This window comes from Notamacropus eugenii, chromosome 1 (genome assembly GCF_028372415.1).
Source record: "Notamacropus eugenii isolate mMacEug1 chromosome 1, mMacEug1.pri_v2, whole genome shotgun sequence".
Taxonomy (NCBI): Eukaryota; Metazoa; Chordata; class Mammalia; order Diprotodontia; family Macropodidae; genus Notamacropus; species Notamacropus eugenii.
The window spans coordinates 451,577,666-451,602,831 of NC_092872.1; the positions used below are offsets into that span (position 1 = coordinate 451,577,666).

General features: G+C 37.9%; 1 protein-coding gene across 2 annotated transcripts; it reads right to left on the minus strand.

The window, feature by feature from the left end:
- Positions 1 to 2,109: 2,109 nt before the first annotated feature.
- Positions 2,110 to 25,143, minus strand: LOC140519189 (uncharacterized). Of its 2 annotated transcripts, none has more exons than XM_072632001.1 (6): positions 25,005 to 25,143; positions 23,648 to 23,973; positions 22,848 to 22,901; positions 13,188 to 13,314; positions 12,763 to 12,858; positions 2,110 to 4,226 (listed from the first exon to the last, which is right to left on the minus strand). In XM_072632001.1, exons 3-6 carry the CDS (start codon positions 22,878 to 22,880, stop codon positions 3,079 to 3,081), a joined length of 1,404 nt encoding a protein of 467 aa, XP_072488102.1. In that variant the 5' UTR covers positions 22,881 to 22,901; positions 23,648 to 23,973; positions 25,005 to 25,143; the 3' UTR covers positions 2,110 to 3,078. The 2 variants fall into 2 exon arrangements, with proteins under 2 accessions (XP_072488102.1, XP_072488101.1); XM_072632000.1 differs by having other exon boundaries at positions 22,848 to 22,936; positions 25,005 to 25,141.
- Between the last annotated feature and the right edge of the window lie 23 nt (positions 25,144 to 25,166).

Genomic DNA, 25,166 nt, shown 5'->3' on the forward strand with positions numbered 1-25,166 from the left:
ATGCTAAGGGGTGATATTCTTTTCAAGAAAGGCTAAACAAATTTTGATATATGAATCTGATGGACTATTATTATGCAATAAGAAAATATGTAATGTATATTTTCAGAGGAAATCAGGAAGATCTCTATGAATTTATAAAGAACAAACTGAGGAGAACTGGAATAGTTTATATAGTGATAATAAAGAAAAAAACAATATGAAAGAATTCTGATCAGTACAATAATAAACCATATATTCAGAAGAAGGATAAAATATATCAGTCATATCCTACCAGAGAGGTAATGAACTTGAAATATAGCTATACATCTTTGAACATGGCCAATGCAGTAATTTGTTGTGTTGGACTATGCATAAAAAGTATTGAAAGCTTTACTGGGGGTGTTTTTTTTTTTTTATTTGCTCAATTTTAGGTGATGAGTTAGTGGGAAGATTTTTTTTTAAAAGAAAAGAATCAAAAGCTATTCATATTATTGCACTTTTATTTCAACATAATTTATTGTTGCACAGTGGTGTTGCTCTGGATTAAAACAAAAGAATCCAGATCCCAGATTCAAAAAAATTATGCAAAAAACTCAAAATGAACAAGTTTGTACTTAGTAGCCTACTATGCCCACCTGCTTCTTAAAAGGACTACATTATTTGCATATATATTATTTGTTTACAAATATATGGCATTCACATTTTAATAGTTTTGATATTACAAGGACAATATTTCCATGATTTAGAGAGCTGACATTTTGGGTTCCTCTCCTACATGAGTTCTCCAATGTTGAATGTTTGATAACGTGCCACTGAAGACTCTACCACATTTGCTATCTTTATAGATCTTTTTTTCCTCCATTAATATCACTAATGGATTCACTAATATCAAATAAAATATATATTGTAGCTACAGGAATTGTCATATTCATATAGTTTCACTCCTGTTTGGACCCTTTGACTATGGAGAACGCATAATATTCATAAGACTTTTCTCCAGCATGAATTCTCTAATGTCAAATAAGAGATGATCTGTCACGGAAAACTTTTCCACATTCATTACATTCTTGTAGTTTCTCTCTAGTATTATCTAGACATTGAATAAGAAATTAATTTGTTCTTATATATTACATATACAGGTTTCTCTCCAGTATTATAATGTGTGCTACTCTTGTTAGCCTTCCCACATATTTTACATTCATAGTGTTAAAAATATGAATTTTTTGGTGGCCAAGAAAATATAGATGGGTACTGAAGGCTTTCCTACATTGGTTGCATTTACAGGACTTTTTTCTTTGCGTATATTATTCTATGATGTTAAACAGGGGATGATCTGTAACTAAGTGCACATATTTCCTTTGGAAAGCCTTCTCATATTCACTGCATTTGTAAGGTTTCTCTCCCAAATGAATTTTTTGATGTTCAATGAGATATTCTATTTGAAGGCATTTCTGCATTCATTATTATACTTTTCAATGTAATGTTAAATAAGAAATGAGCTATTGTTGATGGCTTTGCCACATTAATTACATACATAAGGCTTCTTTCCAGTGTGGATTTTCTGCTAACAAAGGCTGAACTGTTATTGAAAGATTTGCACACACATTACATTTATGAGAATTCTTTCAGTGTAGAATCTCTGATGTTGATTATGATGTATTCTCTGTCTAAAGGCTGTCACATGGTTATTACAGTGTTACAGTTTCTCTCCATTATTAATGTTCTGAAGTGTGGTAAAGAACAAGCTGTCACTGAAGGCTTTTCCTACATTAACTACGTTTATATGGTATCTCCTTTAGATGTTGAAGAAAGTATGAGTAGATGCTAAAGGATCTGCTACATGCATTACAGTCATAGGTTTTCCCCCGCAATATAAATTTTCTGATGCTTACTTAGGTTTAAGTATTAAAGGATTTCCCATATTCATTACATTCAAAATATTTCTAGGATGATTTTTTGATGTTTGCCAAGGGATGTCACTTAAGGTTCTGCTACACTTGGTCATAGGGTTTCTCCATAGTGTATTTTGTCATATACTTTTTAAGAAATAAGATATGACTAAATGCTGTGGTAGATGTGTCATATTTATGATTTCTAGTGTCAACAATCTGATATTAAAACTAAGGTGTGTAGTCTAAGTAAATGTCTTGCCATGTTCATTACACTTACAGGGTTTTTCTATAGTATGAATTCTCAGATGTTTAGTAAAGGATGAGCTATCATGGAAAGCTCTGCAACATTCATTGCATTCATATGGTTTCTCCTCAGTATAAACTGATACTGACGAAAGTATGAGGAGGTCCTGAAATCTCTGCCATATTCATTACATTTATGGGGTCTTTCTTCAATACAAGATCTCTGATGTTGAGTAAAGGGTGTTCTCCAGGTGAAGGCCTTCCTATATTTATAAGGTTCCCATATTTGTACAGTTTTTTTCCTTTCGATAGGTATTCTGTGATGTTGGATAAAGTTTGAGTAGTAACTGCTTCATGAGTTGGACCTGTGTAAAGAGCATCTTCACTTTTAAAATAAATTGGTTTCTACATGCTTAAAGAAAGCCTAGGAAGAAGTCCACTCCTTATTCCTACCTATGCAATTCTAATATTAAGGAAAGCAATTCAATTCCCTAATCCTAGTAAGACTCACATATTATTTCTGATGTTTTATCACCAAAAATGATGCAAAAATGTTTGGCAGAAGCCCCAAACTACAAATATAGGTAAAATATGACTCAGCAATAAAAAATTGCTTATTAGACAAGTTAGTGTTAAATGAATCATTAAGCAAATTGATCATAGAAAGTACTACTATTGGATGAACTGATGTAGAACCTTTTGTAAAAGCTAGGGAATATACTACCAGAGAAAGCTATACAGCAGAGAAAGGGATGGGGAAGAAGCAGCATATTTCTCATTTAAGTACACCAAACAAAATCATAGCTGGTACTATTATGACCACAGGCTATTTGAATGTGTGGGATAATTTCAAACGAAACTTTTTCATTTACTATATTCCCAAGATCGTATTTCGTTATGAAGTCTCTTGATATATGACCAGGGCTGAACTGTGTCTGAAGATATTCCTATACTTATTACACATTTAAATTTTCTCTCTTGTATGAGTTCTCTGATGTCGAGTAAGATGTACACGCAAGCTGAAGGCTTTTCCACATTCATTACATTCATAAGGTTTCTCACCAGTATGAGTTCTGTAATGTAGGGTAAGGTCTGCACGTCGGATGAAGCCTTTTCCACACTTACTACATTTATAGGGCTTCTCACCAGTATGAATCCTTTCATGCTTGTTAAAGGATGACCTATCAGAAAATGCTTTTCTGCATTCACTACATTCATAAGGTTTCTCTCCAGTATGAATTCTCTGATGTTGAGTTAGGTTTGTACTATATCTGAAGGCTTTCCCACATTCATTACATTTATAGGGTTTCTCTCCAGTATGAATTCTCCCATGTTGAGTACATTCTGCCTTCTGACTAAAAGTTTTCTCACATTCACTACATTTATAGGGTTTCTCACCAGTATGAATTCTCTGATGTTGAGTTAGCTGTGTACTCCATCTGAAAGCTTTCCCACATTCTTTGCATTCATAAGGTTTTTCTCCAGAATGAATTCTTTTATGTCGATTAAGACCTGTCTTTTGGTTGAAAGCTTTTCCACATTCATTACATTTATAAGGTTTCTCTCCAGTATGGATTCTCTGGTGTTGTATAAGGAGTGTAGTATTCCTGAAAGCTTTTTCACAGACATTACATTCAAAGGGTTTCTCACTAGTATGGATCCTAAAATGTTTTTTAAGGAGTGCACCCTTACTGAAAATTTTCCTACATTCAGTACATTCGTAAGACTTCTTTGGTATACAGTCTTTTTGATGACTTATTAAGTACGAATTACACTTAAAAGTTTTCCCACATATATCATATTTATGGTCTCTCTCTCTAGTGGGAACACTTGGCTCCATAACAGGGATTGAGTCCAGATGAAATTGATTACATTCAGGGTTTTTCTTCCCAAGTAGTATTTCATTCGGGGCAATTCTCATTTGTTTCAGATATTTTTCATATACTTCTTGTGGGATGTCAAACTGGTCTTCAAATCTCCAGATTTCACATGACTTAGAGTAACATATACTATCCCTTGTGAGTCTTTCCACTTCTACCTTCTGGGATGATTCCTCTTCAGAAATGTCCTGCTTTGGAGTTAATTTTCTGGTTTCAGGTGTTATCTCCCAGTCTGAAAGAAAGAAAAATGTAACTCTGTCTTGCTGCTTATGTTATAAGAAAGAAAACCACTGAAGTGAGAACAGAAGAATGGAAATGGTAATGAGTACAATGATCTGACAATCTTCAAATATGGACTTGGAGACTGGGGAAAGGATGGAAAAGGGGAAGAAATGGAAATGATAAAAGGGTAATTTCTCTGAGCTAGCTGTGGCAATGCATGTATCAACCTCATCATCAATGTGCGCATCCCTAGAAAGTATACTGCCAAGGTAAGTGAACTTATCCATGTAACCAATGGTTTCACATGTGGATGGTATGGTACTGGTTGGTGGAGCACCTGTATTTTCTTGATGTTAACTGTTAGGCCAAAATTAACACAAGCAGCAGAGAAGGGATCCATATTTGGTTGCATCTCAGCTTCAGAGGCTGCACTGAGTACACAATCATCTGTATACTAAAAATCACACATCAATGCTCCTTCCACTTTAGTCTTGGCTTGTAGCCTTTTCAAGTTGAATATTTTACCAGCAGTAGCTGAACCTTGATGCTATGCTTATCCTCATTGAAAGCATTTGACAACAAGGTTGAAAACATCATGCTAAAAAGTATGGGAGCAAGCACATAGCCTTGTTTCACTCCACTGGTGACTGAGAAAGTGCAAAAGTATTGTCCATTATCAGAATCAGGGCAAGCATGCTGTCATGAAAATGAAGCATAATACTGATGAACTTCTCTGGGCAACGAATTTTGATATAATTTTTCATAAGCCCTAGTACAGAACTCTTCTCTGCTCCTGGCATTTCTCTTGGAGTTATCAGGCAAGTTCCTTAGCCCTGTCTGAAGCTACACTGGCTCTCAAGTAGATGAACATCTTCCAGGTGAAAGATCAGCCTATGAAGGAGGACTCTGGCAAGAATCTTGCTAGCAATGACTAAGAGAGAAGCCTCCTGGTGATTGTCACAGGAAAATCTATTTCCGTTACCTTTATAGAAGTGGGCAATAGAGGCACTTTTGATCTCCTGGGGAATAACCTCCTCTTGTCATACAACCTGGAAAATTTCAGCCTGCTTTTATATGAGCAGTGGACATTAAAATGGCATTAAAATTATTATTTACTAATATAAAAATTATTATAATTATATATAATTATGTAATAAACATAATTATACATAAATATATAACTAAAATAATAATTATTATCAATGTGACTCCATCAGCACCCAGTAGCTGAAATGTACCATGTGACTTTGGCCCATAAATAGCCTTCAGGGCATCATGAAAGTGCTTTGGATTGTTACTATCTGCATAAAACTGAAATTCACCTGCCTTCTTACTGAGTCAATAATCCTGCATCTCTTTCTTCTCCCTGTAACAGCAATTTAAATGGAGAGATCTTTTAATAGATATTGGGGCAGAGGTCTCCCTTATATATGGAAATCCTGATAAGTTTAAACATGGAATTCCTATCATCATCACAGGACTAGGAGGGGCTGAAATATTAGCTAGACAAATCAAACTAATGATGAAAATTAGACAATTACCTAAGAAAGAATATGCTGTGGTAATTGTAGTCATTCTTGAATACATCACTGGAATAGATATATTGAAAGGTATGACTTTAAATTTACCTGAGGGGAGATACCAGTTTGCAGTAAGGAAGATGCAATATCAGTGGGTAAAATAAAAATGGACCCAATAACTTTACCCGAACCTTCTAAAGTAATTACTTTAAAGCAGTATTGTGTGCCATATTCCTATAAAGGAATATGCTGAGGCAGGAGAGTTAGTCCCTACAATCACTCAGTGGAATAATCCTGTCTTGCTAGTAAGAAAGTCAGATGGGACATGGAGGATGACAGTGGATTATAGACAACTGAATAAGGTCATTCCTTATGCTGCTATTCCAGATACTATAACCTTAATAGAAAACATCCAGAAATATGATGGGGCTTGGTATGCAGTTACTGATTTAGCCAATGCTTTACTATCCCAATAGATTCGAAACAATGGGACAAATTTGCTTTCATTTGGCAGGGCTCATAATTTACTTTTACAGGCTTGCCACAAGGATATCTGCATAGCCCCACTATTTGTCATAGGATTGTAGCTGAACATTTGGATGAATTAGAGCCACCTGGTGTACAGCTTACCCACTACAGAGATGATATTATGATACAGGGAGAAACTGTAGAAGTGGAGAAGAGTTTGACACTTTTAATTGAGCACATGAAAAGCAAAGGGTGGGAGACTAACCCTGCAAAGATTCAAGGGCTAGCTCAAACCGTAAAGTTTTTGGGTATACACTGGATTCAGGGGTTGCGAGAGATTCTCCCACAAGCCCAACAAAAGATTTAGGATTTTCCTATCCTCACCAATAAGAAAGAGGCCCAAAAGTTTGTAGGATTATTTGGATATTGAGGACATCAAATACCACATCTAGGACAAAGTTTGAAACCCTTATATAAAAGTACTAGGAAAAAAATATGAATTTGACTGGGGACTTGAGCAGAGTAAAGCTTTTGAAGAAGCAAAGGCTGCTATACAATTGACCCTCAATTTATGACTTACGCAAAGTAGCCTGGTAGAATTACAAGAGATGGTACAGGATGAATATGCAAACTGGAGTTTATGGCAAAAAACAACAAAGCTGAAATGTACCCTTCGGATTCTGATCTAGGAAACTCCCTTCATCTGAGGCTCAATATATCCCTTTTGAAAAGCAGTTGTCAGCTGCATATTGGGCTTTGGTAGAGAGTGAAGAGATCACTTTAGGCCATGAGGTAATATTAAGGCCTAGAATCCCAACTATGATCTGGGTAATGAGTACTTCATTTTCTCACAGAATTGGACATGCACAGGAAGCTAGCATAATTAAATGGAAATGTAATATTCAAAATAGATCTAAAACAGGCAAAAGTGGAGTTTCCGCTTTACATGAATCTATAGCAAACATAGACAATGAGGGAAATGATACACTCTCTGAACCAAAGCAACAGTTGTTACAGTTCTTGGTAAAATGGAATGAGGGATATGATGGATTAACTGAAGAACAAAAGAGACATATATGGTTTACTGATGGGACAGCAAAATATTTGGGCCACAAAAGACATTGGAAAATGGTAGCCTATAACCCATGAACTAGGCGGACTTTAGAAAGTACTGGGATAGGTGGAAGTAGTCAATATGCTGAACATATGGCAGTACACTAAGCTATCAAAACAGAGCAGGGAGCACAGTGTCATATATTCATTGATTCATGGGTGGGAGCTAATGGGTTAGCTACATGGATCCTCATGTGGAAAAATCAAAATTGGGAAATTCATAGCAAACAATTCTGGGGCAAAGAATTACAGAAAAATATACGAGATATGTCTTTGGTTACTAATTTGTCAATTTTTCATGTAGATGCTCATGTGGCCCTCACCATGACAGAATGTGAGTACAATTCACATGCTGACAGACTAGCAGAGATTGCTACTCAACATATTGTCCCTACTCTGACACAAAATGATGATCTGGTACTAGCAAAATAGGTTCATCAAAAGATTGGTCATTTAGGGGTCCAGGCCACACACCAGTGGGCACAATACCAAGGTATTAGAATCACTCATTCATTGTTAAAACAAGTAGCAGAGGAATGTTATATATGTCATTTGGAAAAGGAATGAACTGTTCCTCAGGCAGTAATTCGAGAGAAAGCAAGGGGAAAAGTATCATTTCAAATTTGGCAAATAGATTACACTGGACCCCTATTCCAACATAAAGGACACAAATTTATATGTACTTGTGTCGACACCTATTCAGGTGTACTACTGGCTTGTCCCTATAAGAATGTGACCCAGAAAAACACTTGTAAAACTGTAGATATCATAAGTCTATATTATGGAATCTCAATGCAGATTCAAAGTTACAATGGGCCATATTTCAAAGTTAATGAAATGGAGAGATGTTGTGTATTAACCAACACAGAATGGCTATATCACATTCCATAATATCCACAAGTCTGGGTTAATTGAAAGAATGAATGGATTATTGAAAGAACAGTTAAGGAAGTTAAGTTCTAATAATGCTTATCAACATTGGAAAGATAATTTGTTCATTACATAATTTGAATAACAGATCATTGGAAGTATACCTCTAACCAAAATGGTGATCCCAAATCTGCAAATTAGAAAACAACAAACACGTAAGATCCCAAATGCTGAGTACTGGACTATGAGGCTAGATGTCCCAGCATCCAGGGACACTCGATTTAGCAGGATATGATTTACACTGTTTAGAGGACTCCTGGCTGGATAGGAAAGAAATAAGAAAAATCTCTACTGTAATATGTATGAGGATCCCTAAGAATCATTTTGGATGGATATTATCTAAATCAGGATTAGCAACTTGAGGAATACATATATTGGCTGGAGTGATGGATTCTAATTATCAAGGAGAAATTATGATGACATTCCAAAATTTAGGTGATGAACACACAGTTTTGTAAAAATGATAGAATAGTTCCAGTGATTATTATTCCTTGTGAAACAATACCATTTGTGAAAAGTGATCCTCCTTTGGAAATAACTGGCAGAGGAATTGAAGGATTAGGTTCTATTGATACAATAAAATTGGGAGCTACAGTATGGGTAAAATGGAAGCTGGACGACATTTCAAAGGCTGTGGAAATTATAGCACATGGGAAAGATAATATTGTTAACTGTTTTTTATTCAGGAGAGGATGACTACCAAATTGTACCCTTAACTCATATATTTTACCATGAATGAGGCTGTGATAGTGGGTTCATGGACTCCAGAAGCATGGCTGACCCTATATCTACCCCGCTTCTGGTTACTGTCTCCTTGTTTCTTTATGGCTTTTTCTCTGTTAAACTTGTTTCCTACAAGCTTAGTACCTTCCACCTGCAGATGCCTGATAGCTTAAGCTGAATGCTATCCCCTATCCATGACTGTGATTGTCACAGTTGGACTTGATGTTGACCAAGCTAAAGAACTGATGTCTCAAATGGGATGTCTTGGTGCAGAGACAGCTCTACATCCAATTTCAGCAGGAACTAGCTATGAAAGAAGAGACTTTTGTCTCTTACCCCAAGATTTTAGGCCCCATTCATTTGAGGGGTGAATGATGGGGCGCTTGTGCTCAAGCCCCACCCTAAGATATTGTTTTATATGCTTATATTCTGTTATCTCTGTTACAATTCTGTTGATATCCATTGAATATGAAAGATATTGGGGCTGAATGTAATAGCAATTTAAATGGAGAGATCTTTCCCATTTATTAATAGGCCCATGTGACCTGCTTAAATAACCTGGAAGCCTAAGTCACATGTGGTGGGAGGAACTTGCTGAAGGGTGGAACAGGAAGGGCAGAGCAGAACTGGGAAGAAGTTGGTGAGAGCAGTCAGGGTAGAGGACAGAAGACGCAGGTCAGCAGGCACAGTAAGGCTCATGAGTGTTTGCTTGTGAGAAGCCCCCAGCAGAGCGACGGAAGCTTGGGAATGCCTTTGTCCCCAGCAGCGCTTGGGTACCATGACAGATTTAACTTTCTGGTATTGGGATTTGGATTTCTGGTGTCTGAATAGGTGTTTTTTTTCTGCCTTCTATATGGGGAATCTTTTGTACTTTGTGATTCAGAACTATGCCAGCATATACATAGCCATCCTCAGTGCTGTGAATATTGCTTGGGTGATACACTCCTTTTAAAAAAATAATTTATTAATTTTAATCAACATTAATTTCCAAAAAATTTTGAGTTCCAAATTTTCTCCCCAACTCTCCCCTCTCCTCCTCCCACCCCAGATGGCTTGTATTTTGATTACCCCACCCCCCAGTCTGTCCTCTTCTCTATCACTCCCCTATCTCCCTCCCCCTCATTCTCTTGTAGGGCAAGATAGATTTCTATACCCCATTGCCTGTACATCTTATTTCCCTGTTGCATGTAAAAACAATTTTTAACATTTGCTTCTAAACTTTTGAGTTTCAAATTCTCTCCCTTCTTCCCTCCCCACTCACCCTCACTGAGAAGGCAAACAATTCAATATAGGTTAAACGTGTACTTATGCAAAACACTTCCATAAGTCATGTCGTGAAAGATTAATAAATGTTTTCCTCCATCCTTTCCTACCCTCATTTATTCTATTTTCTCCTTTGATCCTGTCCCTTTTCAAAAGTGTTTGCTTCTGACTATCCTCTCCCCCAATCTGTTCTCCCTTTTATCATCCCCACCTTTTATCCCCTCCCCACTACTTTCCTGTAGGGTAAGATACCCAAATTGAGTGCACATATTATTCCCTTCTTAAGTCAAATCTGATGAGATCCCTTAATACAGAAGCTAATAGATCTTGTGTTATCCTGATTGTGTTTCCACAATACTCAAATTGCTTCTTTCTGGCTGCTTGCAATATTTTCTCCTTGACCTGGGAACTTCTGAATTTGGCTACAATATTTCCAGGAGTTTTCCTTTTGGGATCTCTTTTAAGAGGTGATTGGTGGAGCCTTTCAATTTCTATTTTACCCTCTGATTCTAGAATATCAAGGCAGTTTTTCTTGATAATTTCTTGAAAGATGATGTTCAGGCTCTTTTTTTGATCATGGCTTTCAGGTAGTCCCATAATTTTTAAATTATCTCTCCTGGATATATTTTCCAGGTCAGTGGTTTTTCCAATGAGATATTTCATGCTGTCTTCTATTTTTTCATTCCTTTAGTTCTGTTTTATAATTTCTTGATTTCTCATAAAGTCATTAGCTTCCATTTGCTCCACTCTTATTCTGAAGGAATTATTTTCTTGAGTGAGCTTTTGGACCTCCTTTTCCATTTGGTCAATTTTGCTTTTTAAAGCATTCTTTTCCTCATTGGCTTTTTGGGCTTCTTTTGCCATTTGGGTTAGTCTATTTTTTAAGGTGTTATTTTCTTCAGTATTTTTTGGGTTTTCTTTAGCAAGCTGTTCACTTGTTTCTCATGATTTTCTGAAAAAAGCAGAATGCAATCCCAACCTGCTGTGGTAAACTGGTCAGAGTTGAGTAAACAGCCAATTTTTAGGGCACCTTTTCTAGCTACTTTCTCACACCAGGAGGTGAGCAGTACAGTTCTTAAAAGGCTGCTCAGATACCTAGGGGACTGCCAAATCCCACTGCTGCTTCCAGTGAGAAGATGACCCTAATGCCTGGGCTGTCTATGAGTTGGGTTGTGACTACAGCTCCCAGTGTATCTATCTGCACCTATTGCTTTGTCACTTGCCTGTCTTGGCCACAAGACTTCAAGATAAATAAAAATGGTAAAATGGTACAGGTGCTGTTGATTTGCACATAAATTGGATTTAAGTGAGGCAGAATTACACAAAGTAGTCAGCCTCATTCTCTTGTCCAGAGTTGTCACAGTCCAGTGGTGGGACAGAGTCAAGATGACTGGTGATGGCTCAAAATACAGTGGAAGACCTTGGTGTCTTTGATGTTTAACTGAGCTCTAAGTATTCCACAGCATCTCCCTCAGCTGCCTTCATGGCTGTAGGAACAAACTGTTCTCATCTGTCCCTTCTACCAGAAGATATCTTCATATGCTTGGGGTTGATACCCCCCCTCATCTTACCAAGGAGTTTGAGACCTCTTGGTTACCATCAAACTGGTTTAGCCTGTCTCCCAAAATAAGTCACTGGAGCGTGGGCACTGTGCATGCTATAGCTTCTTGGAGCCATAGGTGAAAAGTGGATCAGATAGACACCAAAGGTTGAAAGTAGAACTGAAAAGAGCTCAAGAGTCCTCACGCCAGAGGTACTAGTCTTCTCTGAGCACACTTACAACATATGACCAAATGCAATTCCAGTGGACTCATGATGAAACATTCTACCTACCTCCTGAGATAAAAGTAATGGACTCAGAATATACATTAAAGACTTTTTTGGGGGGTGGGGGAGGGCAGGGAAAAACAGGGCAGAACATGGCCAATAGAGGAATTTGTTTATAACATATTTTTAGAAGTTTTATTCTTCTTAATTTTTCAGCTCAAGGTTGCAAAGGTGGATGAGAAGGAAAGAAGGTTATGAAGATAAAATAAAAACTTACTAACAATTACAACTGTCCAAAAATTAAACAAGCTACTTCACAAAGTGTATGTAATCAAAGCACCTGAGAAATTATACAGCCTTGCCTGAACATCTCTGAAGAGTTGTAGAGCCACTTCTCTCCTTATTCCTGAACATCCAAAAAATGTAAGATTTTACCTTAGTTTAGCAAATTTAAAAAAAAAGTCTTTTAGAATACTGAAGTCTCTAAACATGGCCTATCTATATAGGTATAGTTTTCTGTTTGATCTCTGTTTTCTTTCATTTTTGCAATTCTTTCACTGGATGGAAATTTGGACTAGATGACTTCTAAGATCTCTTTCAACTCTAAGATAATTTCACCATATCGTATAAGCTCAGGGTACTTGTGGAAATTTCTGCCAAATAACCTCAGTCTTATGGCTTGAAAGAAAATTACAGAAACAAATCTACAATCTTTTTTGACTTACATATAGTGATTCATCTCCTTGGGTCTTTCTCACTCACCTGGGAAGGCATATCTTGGGATTTCTCTCTCTACAATCCAAGGTTCTTTTCCTTGCTCCAACTGGGATATCAAATCTGGTTTATAAACTTGATGTCCTGTTTACAGGGAAAAGAAACAAAGGATTTGGATATTTGTGCTAGGGGAAAAAAATCATCCTTGGGTTAAATTCTAACTTTTTGTTCCTTAGGGCTTCTGAAGGATAAGAAAGTGGAGTATCATGGACAGTACAACAAAGCTATCAATTTTATACTCTAAGAAGTATATTTTCACCTAGAAAGAAGGAACAAGAATATATGGTTTTTGTGCCCAAAGTGAATTAGGAAATTCTGATCAATTATCCCCAAATGAGAAGTTTTATACCATTTGTCCCATTTAATGACTGATGAAACCAAACAACCCTGTTAAACAGGAAAACCACACTTACCCACTGAGACCAGATTTCTATAGTTCTCCAGCATTACATCCTTATACAGATATCTCTGACCAGGATCCAATTGCCCCCACTCTTCCTGGGTAAAGTCCACAGCCACATCCTTGAATGTCAATGATTCCTGAAATGCCAAATACATTCCTGCTCAACCTACCACCTATCATGTATTCATTTACATGGCCTTGGAGAGAGTTGCTAGTGATTGAAGAGGACAGGATTGTATATGCTGATAATTTGCAGAGATGTCAGTAAGCCAAGTAAGGTAAATTATTTCCTGATTTCAGACTATGTGGCCAGAACTAACTCTGACTAAACAGGTGGTACAAAAGAGGTAAAATACGTGGTCAGTGTCTTTGATGGAGACATGGTTTTGCCAGAGAGGAAAGCATACATGACACAATTGAATATGGTACAGTGATAACTTATTGATACAGATAAAGTAAATACATGAGTCCTGAGTAGAAGGGAAGCAAGTAAAGACCTCATGGAATTACAGAGCTTTCAAATTTGAAGGACTGTGAACATTATCTCACAACTCTCCGTCTAATGGATGAATATTTGTGCTCTACAACCATTCTGACCTACAGAGATATGAAATCATCTAATCTCAACTGGAACACATTAAAGGAACCACTACTTCAAAAGCTACCCAAGTCATTTTCATGCATGTTAGAGTCTTGCTTCTATTGGAGCTGCAGCCTGACTCTTTATAATTCCTACTCATCGTTCCTAGTTCTTCCACCTGAAACAAAATGAATAAGTCACATTCATATTTTATATGAGTCCTTCAACTGTTTGAAGATAGCCAATCAAAATTATCCATTTTGCATTTTGTAATGCTCTATTTACTCTGGTCTCTACATAGGTATTCCCAAATCTATATATCTAACTCTAATGAACTCCACCCAAATTTCCTGAACCCCACCTCCACCATCTATTGCCTATCTCTAGTTAAATTGTTCTGTAAGCATTTCAAAGGGCAGCTATATGGCACAGTCGATAAAACACTGGCCCTGGAGACTGGAGGACCTGAGTTCAAATCTGAACTTGGACAACTGACTAGTTCTGTGACCCAAGGCATGTCACTTAACTCCTGCCTTAGTTCCTAACATGTAAAATGAGTTGGAGAAGGAAATACCAAAATACTCCAGTATCTTTGCCAAGAAAATTCCCAAATGGGGTCATGGAGAGTTGCACATGACTGAAATAACTGAGTAAAAACAAAAGGCATCTGAAAGTGATTATGAAGGCAGAGGATGGAGCAGCGAGGAAGACTGAGCCAGGTACTGAAGTCACTGAATAAGTCTGGAGATTGGTCAAGGTCTTCCACTTCATCCTGGGCCATCTCCAGTTGTCCTGATCTGTATCTGGCCACTGTACCCAGACAGTTCTGGGCGAGAAAGTGAGGCTAGTGACTCTGCATACCTCTCCCTCCCTCAAATCCAATTCATGGCACCATCTTCCTGATATCATGGTCCTCTTTAAGAATGAAGGACAAACCACAAAACAAAACAATGTAGAGATGGTACTTGTTCTCATGAGAGTAGATAAGATCTCCAAGAGAGTATCTATAGAGAGGAAAAAAGCAAAAGGCAGAGCTTTGAAAAACAGCCACATTGATGGGGCAGGAGATGGATAATGGTCCAATAAAGGAGACTAAGAAGGAGCAGTCAAGCAGTCAAGAGAGCCAGGAGACAATAGTGTCATAGAAGGATCAAATAAAATGGCAACTTAGGAAAGGCTACTGAATTTAGCAGTTAAGAGATTTGGAAACAGATCACTGAGGTGTGTAATGGTAATTTAAGTGGGAAGATCTTTCCCATTTTTAATAGGCCCATGTGACCTGCATAAGTCACATGGAAGCCTGAGTCACATGAATCTAAGTCAAATGGAAAAGGAAGGGAGGGAGCAGGAAGGGTACAACAGGAAGGGGTGGAGCTAGAGCAGAGATGAGAGGAAATTTGGTCAGAATAGTCAGAACTGGGGAAGAGAGAGAAGGCACACAGTTGGGCTCATGAGTGTTTGTTTGTGGGAAGGTCCTAGAATGGGGAAGGCTTGGGGATGGTGTTATTCCCTGCATTATTATGTATAGGTTTTTGTTACTATGATGGATTTGGTTTTCTGGTATCTGAATAAATATTTTGGTTCTGTGTTCCATGTGAAGAGTCTGTTGTATTTTACAATTCAGAATTGTGCTGGGATATTCATGGCTGTTGTAGGCACTGTGAATATCATGTTGGTGCTACAAGGTGTCATGAATTCTTGGAAATCAGTATCTGTACAGGCTCTTAAGGCAAATTTTGTGGCAAGTATTTTGCATAGGGAGAGAATGAAAACCACTAAAACTGCCAGAGCCATTCTGGGGAGTTAATCCCAAACAATTCCAGTGAGTCATGGGAATCTTTTTAGAATAAAATTGTGAAGATACAAACAGAAACAATTCTGATAAGGTTGGAGAGTTATTTTTAGAAAAAGTCCAATGTGAATGCAAAGCAACTCACTGGCCAATTTAAACATAAAAAAGAAATGTATAAAAGATAGAAGAAAAGATAAAAAATTGAATACAAATACAAAAGTATGTCATTGTTCTGTGAGAACTATGTTAGGAATACTACAATACAGAACAAACTGAAACTCTTCAGGAATGCTAAGGACAACAAAAAGGATTATTTAAGCTATATTACTGGAACGTTCAAAGAAGGCATGGGACCACAGCTTCAGGTGGATGGAAAGACAATAATGGATATAAAGTATAATTACATAACTCTTATATTGTTTCTGTTTTCTCTGCCAAGAAAAATCTTTGGACTGCACAAGACTGTACAAAAATATTCAAAGGTAGCTGAAATCTAACACAAGGGGAGAGATAGTAAGAGACCACTTAGCTGTAATTAATGAGGTCAAGTCACTAGACCCAGACATATAACATTCCCAAGTTCTAAAGGAAATTACAGATGTGATAACTAAGGGACAGTTAATGATCTTTTAAACAGGGGTAAGGGGCCAGGGAGTCCATAAGCAAAAATGTTGTTTTGATTTTTGACAAAGGGAAGAAACTCGAGTCTACAACCTGAGGCCAGGGATCATGAATCTAACTCTTGACAAAATTCTAGCACATTATTAAAGAGATGGTTATAAACGTTTAGAAAATAGTGATCACAACAAAAAAGTCATTACAATATGGTTTTCTCAAGAAAATCCATTTCAAACTAACCAAATATCCTTTCATGATTGTGTTTCTAAATTGGTAGATAAAGCGGGTGCTATATATTTAGGTTGGACCCAAGATTTTTCACTAATGGGTACATGATAACTTGGAAGGTCTCTAGTGGAGTATCTCAAGGGTTTGTCTTTGACCCTGTGCTGTTTACCATTTTTATCACTGACTTAAATAAAGGCACAGATAGCATGTTTATTAAATTTGCAGATGATATAAAAGCAAATAGTTATTAGGTTGAATGATAAAGTCAACTTCAAAAATATCCCAAAAGATTTGAACATTAGGCCAAATCTATTTATAGCAGCTCTTTCTGTGGTGGCTAAGAATTGGAAATTGAGAGGATGCTATCAATTGGGATGGCTGAATAAATTGTAGTCTATTATTGTGATAGAATATTATTGTTCTACAAGAAACTACAAGCAGAGGGGGGTGGAGCCAAGATGGCAGAGTAGAAAGATGGACCTGTAGAAGCTCTCCCCCATAGGCCATAAAATAACTGTAAAAAATGATTCTAAACAAATTCTAGAGCAGCAGAAGTCACAAAACGATAGAATGAGAGATTTCCAGCCAATGGAGCCTGGAAGGCCAACAGGAAATGTCTATCACACCAGGCTTGGAGCGGAGTGCAGCCCACCCTTGGCGTGCAGCAGGGACAGCATAGAGCAGGCTTCAAGGCACCACCAGCAGCAGCAGTTCCCAGATTTCTCAACTCACAAATGTCAAAGACAGCTTCAAAGGTCAGTGAGAAAGCTCCTTCACCTGGGTGAGAAGGGAACGTGGTCTGGTCCCACCAGCAGCAGCCACTGCAGCAGCAGCTTCAATTTTTGGAACCCTCAGCTTAAAGACCCTGAGGGAACTGAGTGGCTGATCTGGGTCTCAGCCCTGAGTGGAGGTCCTGGGGCGAGGTTGGTGGAGCTGGTGGAGGCTGTGGACAGGGAATACTATTAGCAGATCCTGGGCAGAAGAGTGCTTATGGTTGCTCCCAAACCAGAGCACAGGTCAGGAGAGAAGTAAACTCCTCTCCCTTGAATGTGCCACCCTGGAGGAACTGAGAACTTACAGGTCCCCAGAGTATACCCTCCTTTTGACAAAGTCAAAAGTCAATGAACTGGTTGGGAAAAATGCCCAAAAAAGGGAAAAAAAATAAGACTATAGAAGGCTACTTTCTTGGTAAATAGGTATTTTCTTCCATCCTTTCAGATGAGGAAGAACAATGTATACCATCAGAGGAAGTCATAAAAGTTAAGGCTTCTGCCTCCAAAACCTCCAAAATAAATATGCAATGGTCTCAGAGTTCAAAAAAAATTTTGAAAATCAAGTAAGAGAGGTGGAGGAAAAATTGGGAAGAGAAATGAGAGTCATGCAAGAAAAACATGAAAAGCAAGTCAACAGCTTGCTAAAGAAAACCCCCCAAAAATGCTAAAGAAAATAACACCTTTAAAAACAGATTAACTCAATTTGCAAAAGAGGTCTAAAAAGCCAATGAGGAGAAGAGTGCTTTAAAAAGCAGAATTAGCCAAATGGAAAAGGAGGTACAGAAACTCACCAAAGAAAATAGTTCTTTAAAAATTAGAATGCAGCAGATGGAAGCTAATGACTTTATGAGAAACCAAGAAATTACAAAACAAAACCAAAAGAATAAAAAAATAGAAGACAATATGAAATATCTCACTGGAAAGACAACTGACCTGGAAAACAGATCCAGGAGAGACAATTTAAAAATTATGGGACTACCTGAAAGCCATGATCAAAGAAAGAGCCTAGACATCATCTTTCATGAAATTATCAAGGAAAACTGCCCTGAGATTCTACAACCAGAGGGCAAAATAAGTATTCAAGGAATCCACCGATCACCGCCTGAAAGAGATCCAAAAAGAGAAACTCCTAGGAACATTGTGGCCAAATTCCAGAGTTCCCTGGTCAAGGAGAAAATATTTCAAGTAGCTAGAAAGAAACAATTCAAGTATTGTGGAAATACAATCAGGATAACACAAAATCTAGCAGCTTCTACATCAAGGGATCGAAGGGCGTGGAATATGATATTCCAGAAGTCAAAGGAACTAGGACTAAAACCAAGAATCACCTACCCAGCAAAACTGAGTATAATACTTCAGGGGAAAAAATGGTCATTCAATGAAATTGAGGACTTTCAAGCATTCTTGATGAAATGACCAGAGCTGAAAAGAAAATTTGACTTTCAAACACAAGAATGAAGAGAAGCATGAAAAAGTAAATAGCAAAGAGAAGTCATAAGAGACTTACTAAAGTTGAACTGTTTACATTCCTACATGGAAAGACAATATTTGTAACTCTTGAAACTTTTCAGTTTCTGGGTAGTGGGTGGGATTACACACACACACACACACACACACACACACACACACACACACACACACACACACACAGAGACAGAGAGCACAGGGTGAATTGAATAGGATGGGATCATATCTTAAAAAAAAGAAATTAAGGGGTGAGAGAGAAATATATTGGAAGGAGAAAGGGAGAAATGGAATGGGGCAAATTATCTCTCATAAAAGAGGCAAGCAAAAGACTTTTCAGTGGAGGGAAAAAGAGGGGAGGTGAGAGAAAAACATGAAGCTTACTCTCATCACATTTACTCAAGGAAGGAATAAAATGCATACTCATTTTGGTATGAAAACCTACCTTACAATACAGGAAAGTGGGGGAGAAGGGGATAAGCAGGGTAGGGGGGATGATGGAAGGGAGGGCAATAGGAGGAGGGAGCAATTTGAAGTCAACACTCTTGGGGAGAGACAGGATCAAATGAGAGAAGCAATGGGGGGCAGGATAGGATGGAGGGAAATATAGAGGAAATATAGTTAGTCTTACACAAAACAACTGTCATGGAAGTCATTTGCAAAACTACACAGATATGGCCTATATTGAATTGCTTGCCTTCCAAAGGGAATGGGTTGGGAGGGAGGGATGAAGAGAAGTTGGAACTCAAAGTTTTAGGAACAACTGTCAAGTTCTGTTCTTGCTACTAGGAAATAAGAAATACAGGTAAAGTCGTATAGAAAGTTATCTGGCCCTACAGGACAAAAGAGAAGATGGGAACAAGGGAAGGGAGGGATGATAGAAGAGAGGGCAGATTGGTGATAGGGGCAATTAGAATGCTAGGTCTTTTGGGGTGGGGGGAGGGGACAAATGGGGAGAAAATTTGGAACCCAAAATTTTGTGAAAATGAATGTTAAAAGTTAAATAAATAAATTTAAAAAAAAAAAGAATTTATAGAGGATTAGATGACCTCTGAAGTTCTTTCAAATGTCTACATAATTTTCCCTCACCTTTCTTATGAACCTAAGTCTGCATCACCAACTGCCTGGACATCTCCACCTGGATAAAGGTATCTCAAACTCAGCATGTACAAAAATGATCTCTTTCCCTTTATCCTAACCCTACTCTTCCTCCAAACTTTCTTATTTCTGTCAGGGGCACTACTGTTCTAGTCACCTAGATTTAGAACCTTAGCATAACCTTCAGCTCTTTACTATCTCTTCTCTCTCAACATCCAAAAAGTTATATAACTCCACAACCTCTTTCTTCCTCTCCTCCTCACTTCCCCATCCCCAACCATGCTCCATATAGCTGCCAAATTTAAATGCTTAAAGTCCTGAAGATACTCCTCCCACACCCCCATGCTCACTCAAGAATCTTCAGTGATTCTTTATTGCCATGAGGATAAACTAGAAAATCTTTTATCCTTTAAAACTTTTCAAAATCTGACTCCAGTCTATCTTTCTAGACTTCATATTACTCTCCTTCATCAAGTCTATGTTCTAGCCTAACTAGCTTACTCACCATTCCCTGAATACTACATCATTTTCCACCTCCATGACTTTGTAAATTCCCCCATTCCTGGTATGCTCTCCTCCTCTTCATCTCTACCTCTTCAATCTCAAACTTCTTTTAAAACTAAGCTCATATGCTAGCTCCTACCTAAGGCCTTTCTTAAGGCTCCTTACTCCTCAGGTGTTAGTAACTCTCTCTCAATACAAAATCAGATTTCCTTACTTAGCATAAATTTGTATTCACTTAGCTATGTACATATGATATTCTCTTTCTCCTTCCCTTCCATCCCCACCTTAAACTATAAACTCTTTGAGATTAGGGACTGTTCAATTTTTGTCTCTGTATGCCCAGCATCTGGGCAAGAGGTCCTTATGCTGTAGATGCTTAATAAATTTATAGTGAATTGAATTATGACAGATGAAAACAAAAATGGGCAAATCCCAGCCTCCTCCATCCCTCTCCTTACAGTGCTTTTCCCTTCCAAATTACCTTGTATATAACTTATATATCTATCTCCCATGATAGAATGTAAGTTCCACAAGGGCAGGGACAATTTATTTATTTTTTAATTTGTAACCCCATGGCTAGTACATAGCAAGCACTTAATAAATACATGTTGACTGATTATCCATATATAATACACATACAAACATATATTTGAAATACTATAAAAATTGCTTCTTTTGAACACAGGATCACAGATTTAGACTGCAAAGGGCCTTAGTAGTCATCTAATACAACATCTACATTTTACATATCAGATATATTAAATGACTGAGCCAAGGTCACACAGGAAGTAAGCAGTAGAGCTGGGATATGAACCTAAATCTTCAGATGCAAATTCAGTACTCTTTCTACTGAATTATTCTCAAATGTAACAATACCTTGCTATTCCAATATTAATTGTTGAATGTCTATAGGTCAGTATTCTCCAAAGCTAATTTTGCCATTGAACACATTTGTGTTTGAAATATATTATGGAACTGGTAAGTATAAGTCTAATTTTACGGGTATGAAAGGATGGAATTGTCTCAGAACAAAAGGGGATAGGAGAAAATTTGGAGCAGAAAGAGGAAATTTAAGATTACTTTTACACAAAAAAGTTAATAAGAATGTGATACTTTCACATAATTCTATTATCCTATTTCCTAGATAAATGACAATAGAAATCTCTATTGAATTTCTGTTTTTGTTTTAAATTCATCCAACTGAGTGTGAAAAGATATTCACTAACTTAATGTTGAACACCATATTTATGGGATATTCTCTCTTGAATTATAAATCACTGAGCAAGATATATTATAGTGAAGGTTGTCTTAGAAAATACAATGAATTATGAATCTTGCTTTTTCCCAAAGCCAAAAGAAACTAGCTCCTCTGAATCATCTGATTTTATAACAATGACACATAAATGTGAAAGTTGTCCTATGATAGTTAATCTAATTAGGTAAGTACCATGATATTTAACACATGAATTAAGAAACTACAAAAGGTCATACTGAATACTTAACCTCCTGGTATATATTACCCAAGGATTTGGTTTTCTTTTTAAAAAATGCAGAAATTAGCAGATTCAAAGAAAATACCAATCAATTCCAAACTCCAGCTTCTGTGAATGGTGTCTCCAGGCCCATTCATCTTACTGGACAGGAAATCACATAGGACTCCCCAGAACATGCATAGCACATGGAATTCTTTTGGTGAAAACTTTCACATGTGCTATGTTTAGATCACTGTTTATGTACTGTGACACCAACTTTAAACAGTCATATCCATCTTTACTACCAAGATCCCCATTCTGCCAGTTGCTCAATGAAGAAGATTTGGAGTCAGCTTTGACTCTTTCCCATCTTTCATAACTTTTAGTGAATCAATTTTTTTTAAATATAGTTTTCTCTTCAAATGTATCATCACAGTTTCCCTTAACAGATGCTTTTCTCTGTAAGGAAAAATTCCAAATTCCTCAATCTGGCATTCAAAGTCCTCTACAATATGGCCCTGATTACGGAGTCAACTTGTTTCCCTCCATTTCCTAAAACATACCCTTCATTACAGTCAAGGTAGTCTTCAGTGCATCTTACAGATGACACTTTTGCTCTAATCTTCTGTCTGTAACAACCTCTGCCACTTTTGTTAACTATCTAAATCTAATCCATCAAGATCAGTTCCAGTCTCACTTCTCTCAGAAAGCCTTTTTATCCCACCTTTCCCTTGGTTATAACTCATATACATACTTGTATCATTTAACTTTTTCAAGTGTATTAAAAATGAATATTTTATTTCATGAGACTATCTTTCCAATGAGCTTATAAAGCCTTTAAGGACAAAAATTATGCTTTCTACTTTGTTCTGTTTACAGGTTCAAATTCAGTTCTAAGAATATGGGAAGATGGAACAATCCTGCTGAACAGATAGATGGCAGCCACAGGAAGAAAAGGTCACTGAAAAGTGACACCAGACAAACTGGTGAACACTTCCAGCGTATTGGGGTCAAATAATTGGGACTCAAGTTCCTTAATAGGACTTGGTTAGGCAGAATAGCTTGAGGACAAAGGAAAGAAAAGTTTTTACTCTTTGAAACTAGAGATATAGTACTTCAGGACAGAGACAGCCTAACTTACCTGGGACCTGGTGATCAGCAGCCCAGAGTTCATTCTCTTCTGCTCAGTGGTCGCCTGTTGAGGAAGGGTCAAGTTTTGAGAATGAAAAGCTGGGGAAAAGAAAGAAGCCATGAGAGACAGCTTTTTGTCTTGTGGTTTTCACAGGCTAGAAATTCTCATAGAAGATTTCAGTGTGATGCTCCACTTCCAACCCCAAACACTTTATGAAGGAATTAAAAGGAAGTGCAAACTCCATATCCATCCTGGACCAAAATAAAAGTCCACTGACATCACTGCCTGGGTCTCACACTCTATTTTTTCATGCTTTTTTATGTTTTAGGTGTTGTATCTACTATATACCATCAATGAAAGATCACCTCCAAGGAAAAATCTGATCACTCAAGGTGTAGTTCTGAAAGCTTTCATTAATGTGAAACCTACTCCATGTACAGCATCAATGAAAGCCAAAGAATTCTGTTGCATACCTTCCTGTCTATATTCAAAATCTTATAAATCCCCATTTTTTATCCCAGCCTGCTTCAGAGGAGGGACTAACTTACAATTCACTAGAATATCCCTTCTTCAATTACTTCCCAGAAACATCCCTTAGAGAATATAGAGTGAGAAATGTAGGGCTAGGTCCACTTTAGACCCCACCATGAATATGTTACTTCATTTGATGGGTGTTTTAAAGGAAAAGGTAATTCCATGTTGAAAAAAAATGCAATATTTTCTATACAGTGATGGTTCTGACATCAATACCAGGTACAATCACCTTCTTAGACAATCCATAACCTTCCCTTCTTCTCTGTAATGCTCACCTTTTTTCTCAAGCATCTAGATCAAATTCTTCAAAGTCATTCACTCTTTACTGAGTTCTCAATGTTCCAATGTCACTCCGGTTCTGTATCACCCAGGCAGGATGATCATGAATTCTTCTGGCAGCAGACACAATAGGATATGCAGCTTGTTCTAGGTTCTGCTCTAGCACTTCGGCCAAAGATTTCAGGTCAATTGTTTTTCTGCTTGGTATGGATTCCAGGTCTCCAAGGCCCAAGAGTTCAGAAACAAGGTCACTTCATTCTGGTGATCAGATCTCAGTAGGGAACCCTACTTTTACTGCCAAACCTGGATACTTGTAGAACTGCTGCAGGATTGATGTAAACAAAGAGAAGATGGAGTTAGAAAAAGGGACCTAGCAGATTTGGTTATAGGTTGAACCTTAAAGTGTAAAAAAATAGAGAGAGCTATGCAAATAGGTATATGGCAATTTTTTTTATTCATTTAGCAAACTGGTAAGGGCTGCCTACTATTTTCAAGTCCTTGTGCCAGCTGCTCTATGGGATAGAAGGATGAATAAAACAAAGTCTCCAACCTTGAAGAGCTTAAGATGTAGAATAATGGTAGGGGACAGCATCTAATGCTTAACAGTCAACATACATGCATCTTACCCCGGCATTCAGCCTTTTACACGCTGGCTCCATTAAAGCTTTCTAGCTATAATTCCTATGACTGCATTGGAAGGGGAATGACATACTCTATATCTGAACAATACTAGACCACTCTCCAGTCCTTTTTTGGACTGGCCTTTTCTTCCCTGAGCATGTGCTAACACTATATCAAGGTCTGCACCTGGACTGGACTCCTAAGCCCCAACCTCACTTCCTGATGCTCCTCTTTTCCTTCAAGGCCCTGCAGGAGTGCCATCCTGGACCCACCCAACATATCCAGCTGTTTTAGGTCCATGTAGTGGCCCTTTCCACTGCACCTATCTAATAATCCTGCATGTAAGGGCTTCGTGGATACATGTCTTTTCTTCCTAAGACATTATACAATGGGAGGAGGCCAATATTTTATTGGAGATCTTTGCATCCCCAATGTCTATCACAGTGACTTACACAGAGCAGACTGTTAATAAGTTATTGCTGACGCAGAACCCGGGGCTCTTCTGAGCTCCTGTATAAATAACACACACAAGGGAGCTTGTCTTTCTACGTGTAAGACACACACATGCCCAACAAGCACCTTCCCCTCAGCCGTTAAGACCTTTCAACCGCCCCTCTCGGGGGAGGAAATGGCCCAGATCGCGTGCTCGGCTCCCGGCCCTCAGTCCCTTCCCGAATCAAGCCAGTTAGGGTTCAGGGTGCTATGTGGAAATAAGATCCGGAGACCAAATACCTGGAATTGGGCTCTAGGCCTGACCTGACCTCTCATAAAGAACTGATTCCGGGCCAAAGAACCAATCACTGCATCGAGGCTGCGCGTATTTTTAGCCTCAGAAGAGGGGCGGGGCCTGCCACCTGGGAATGTCAGGACTACCACACCCAGAATGCACCGCTT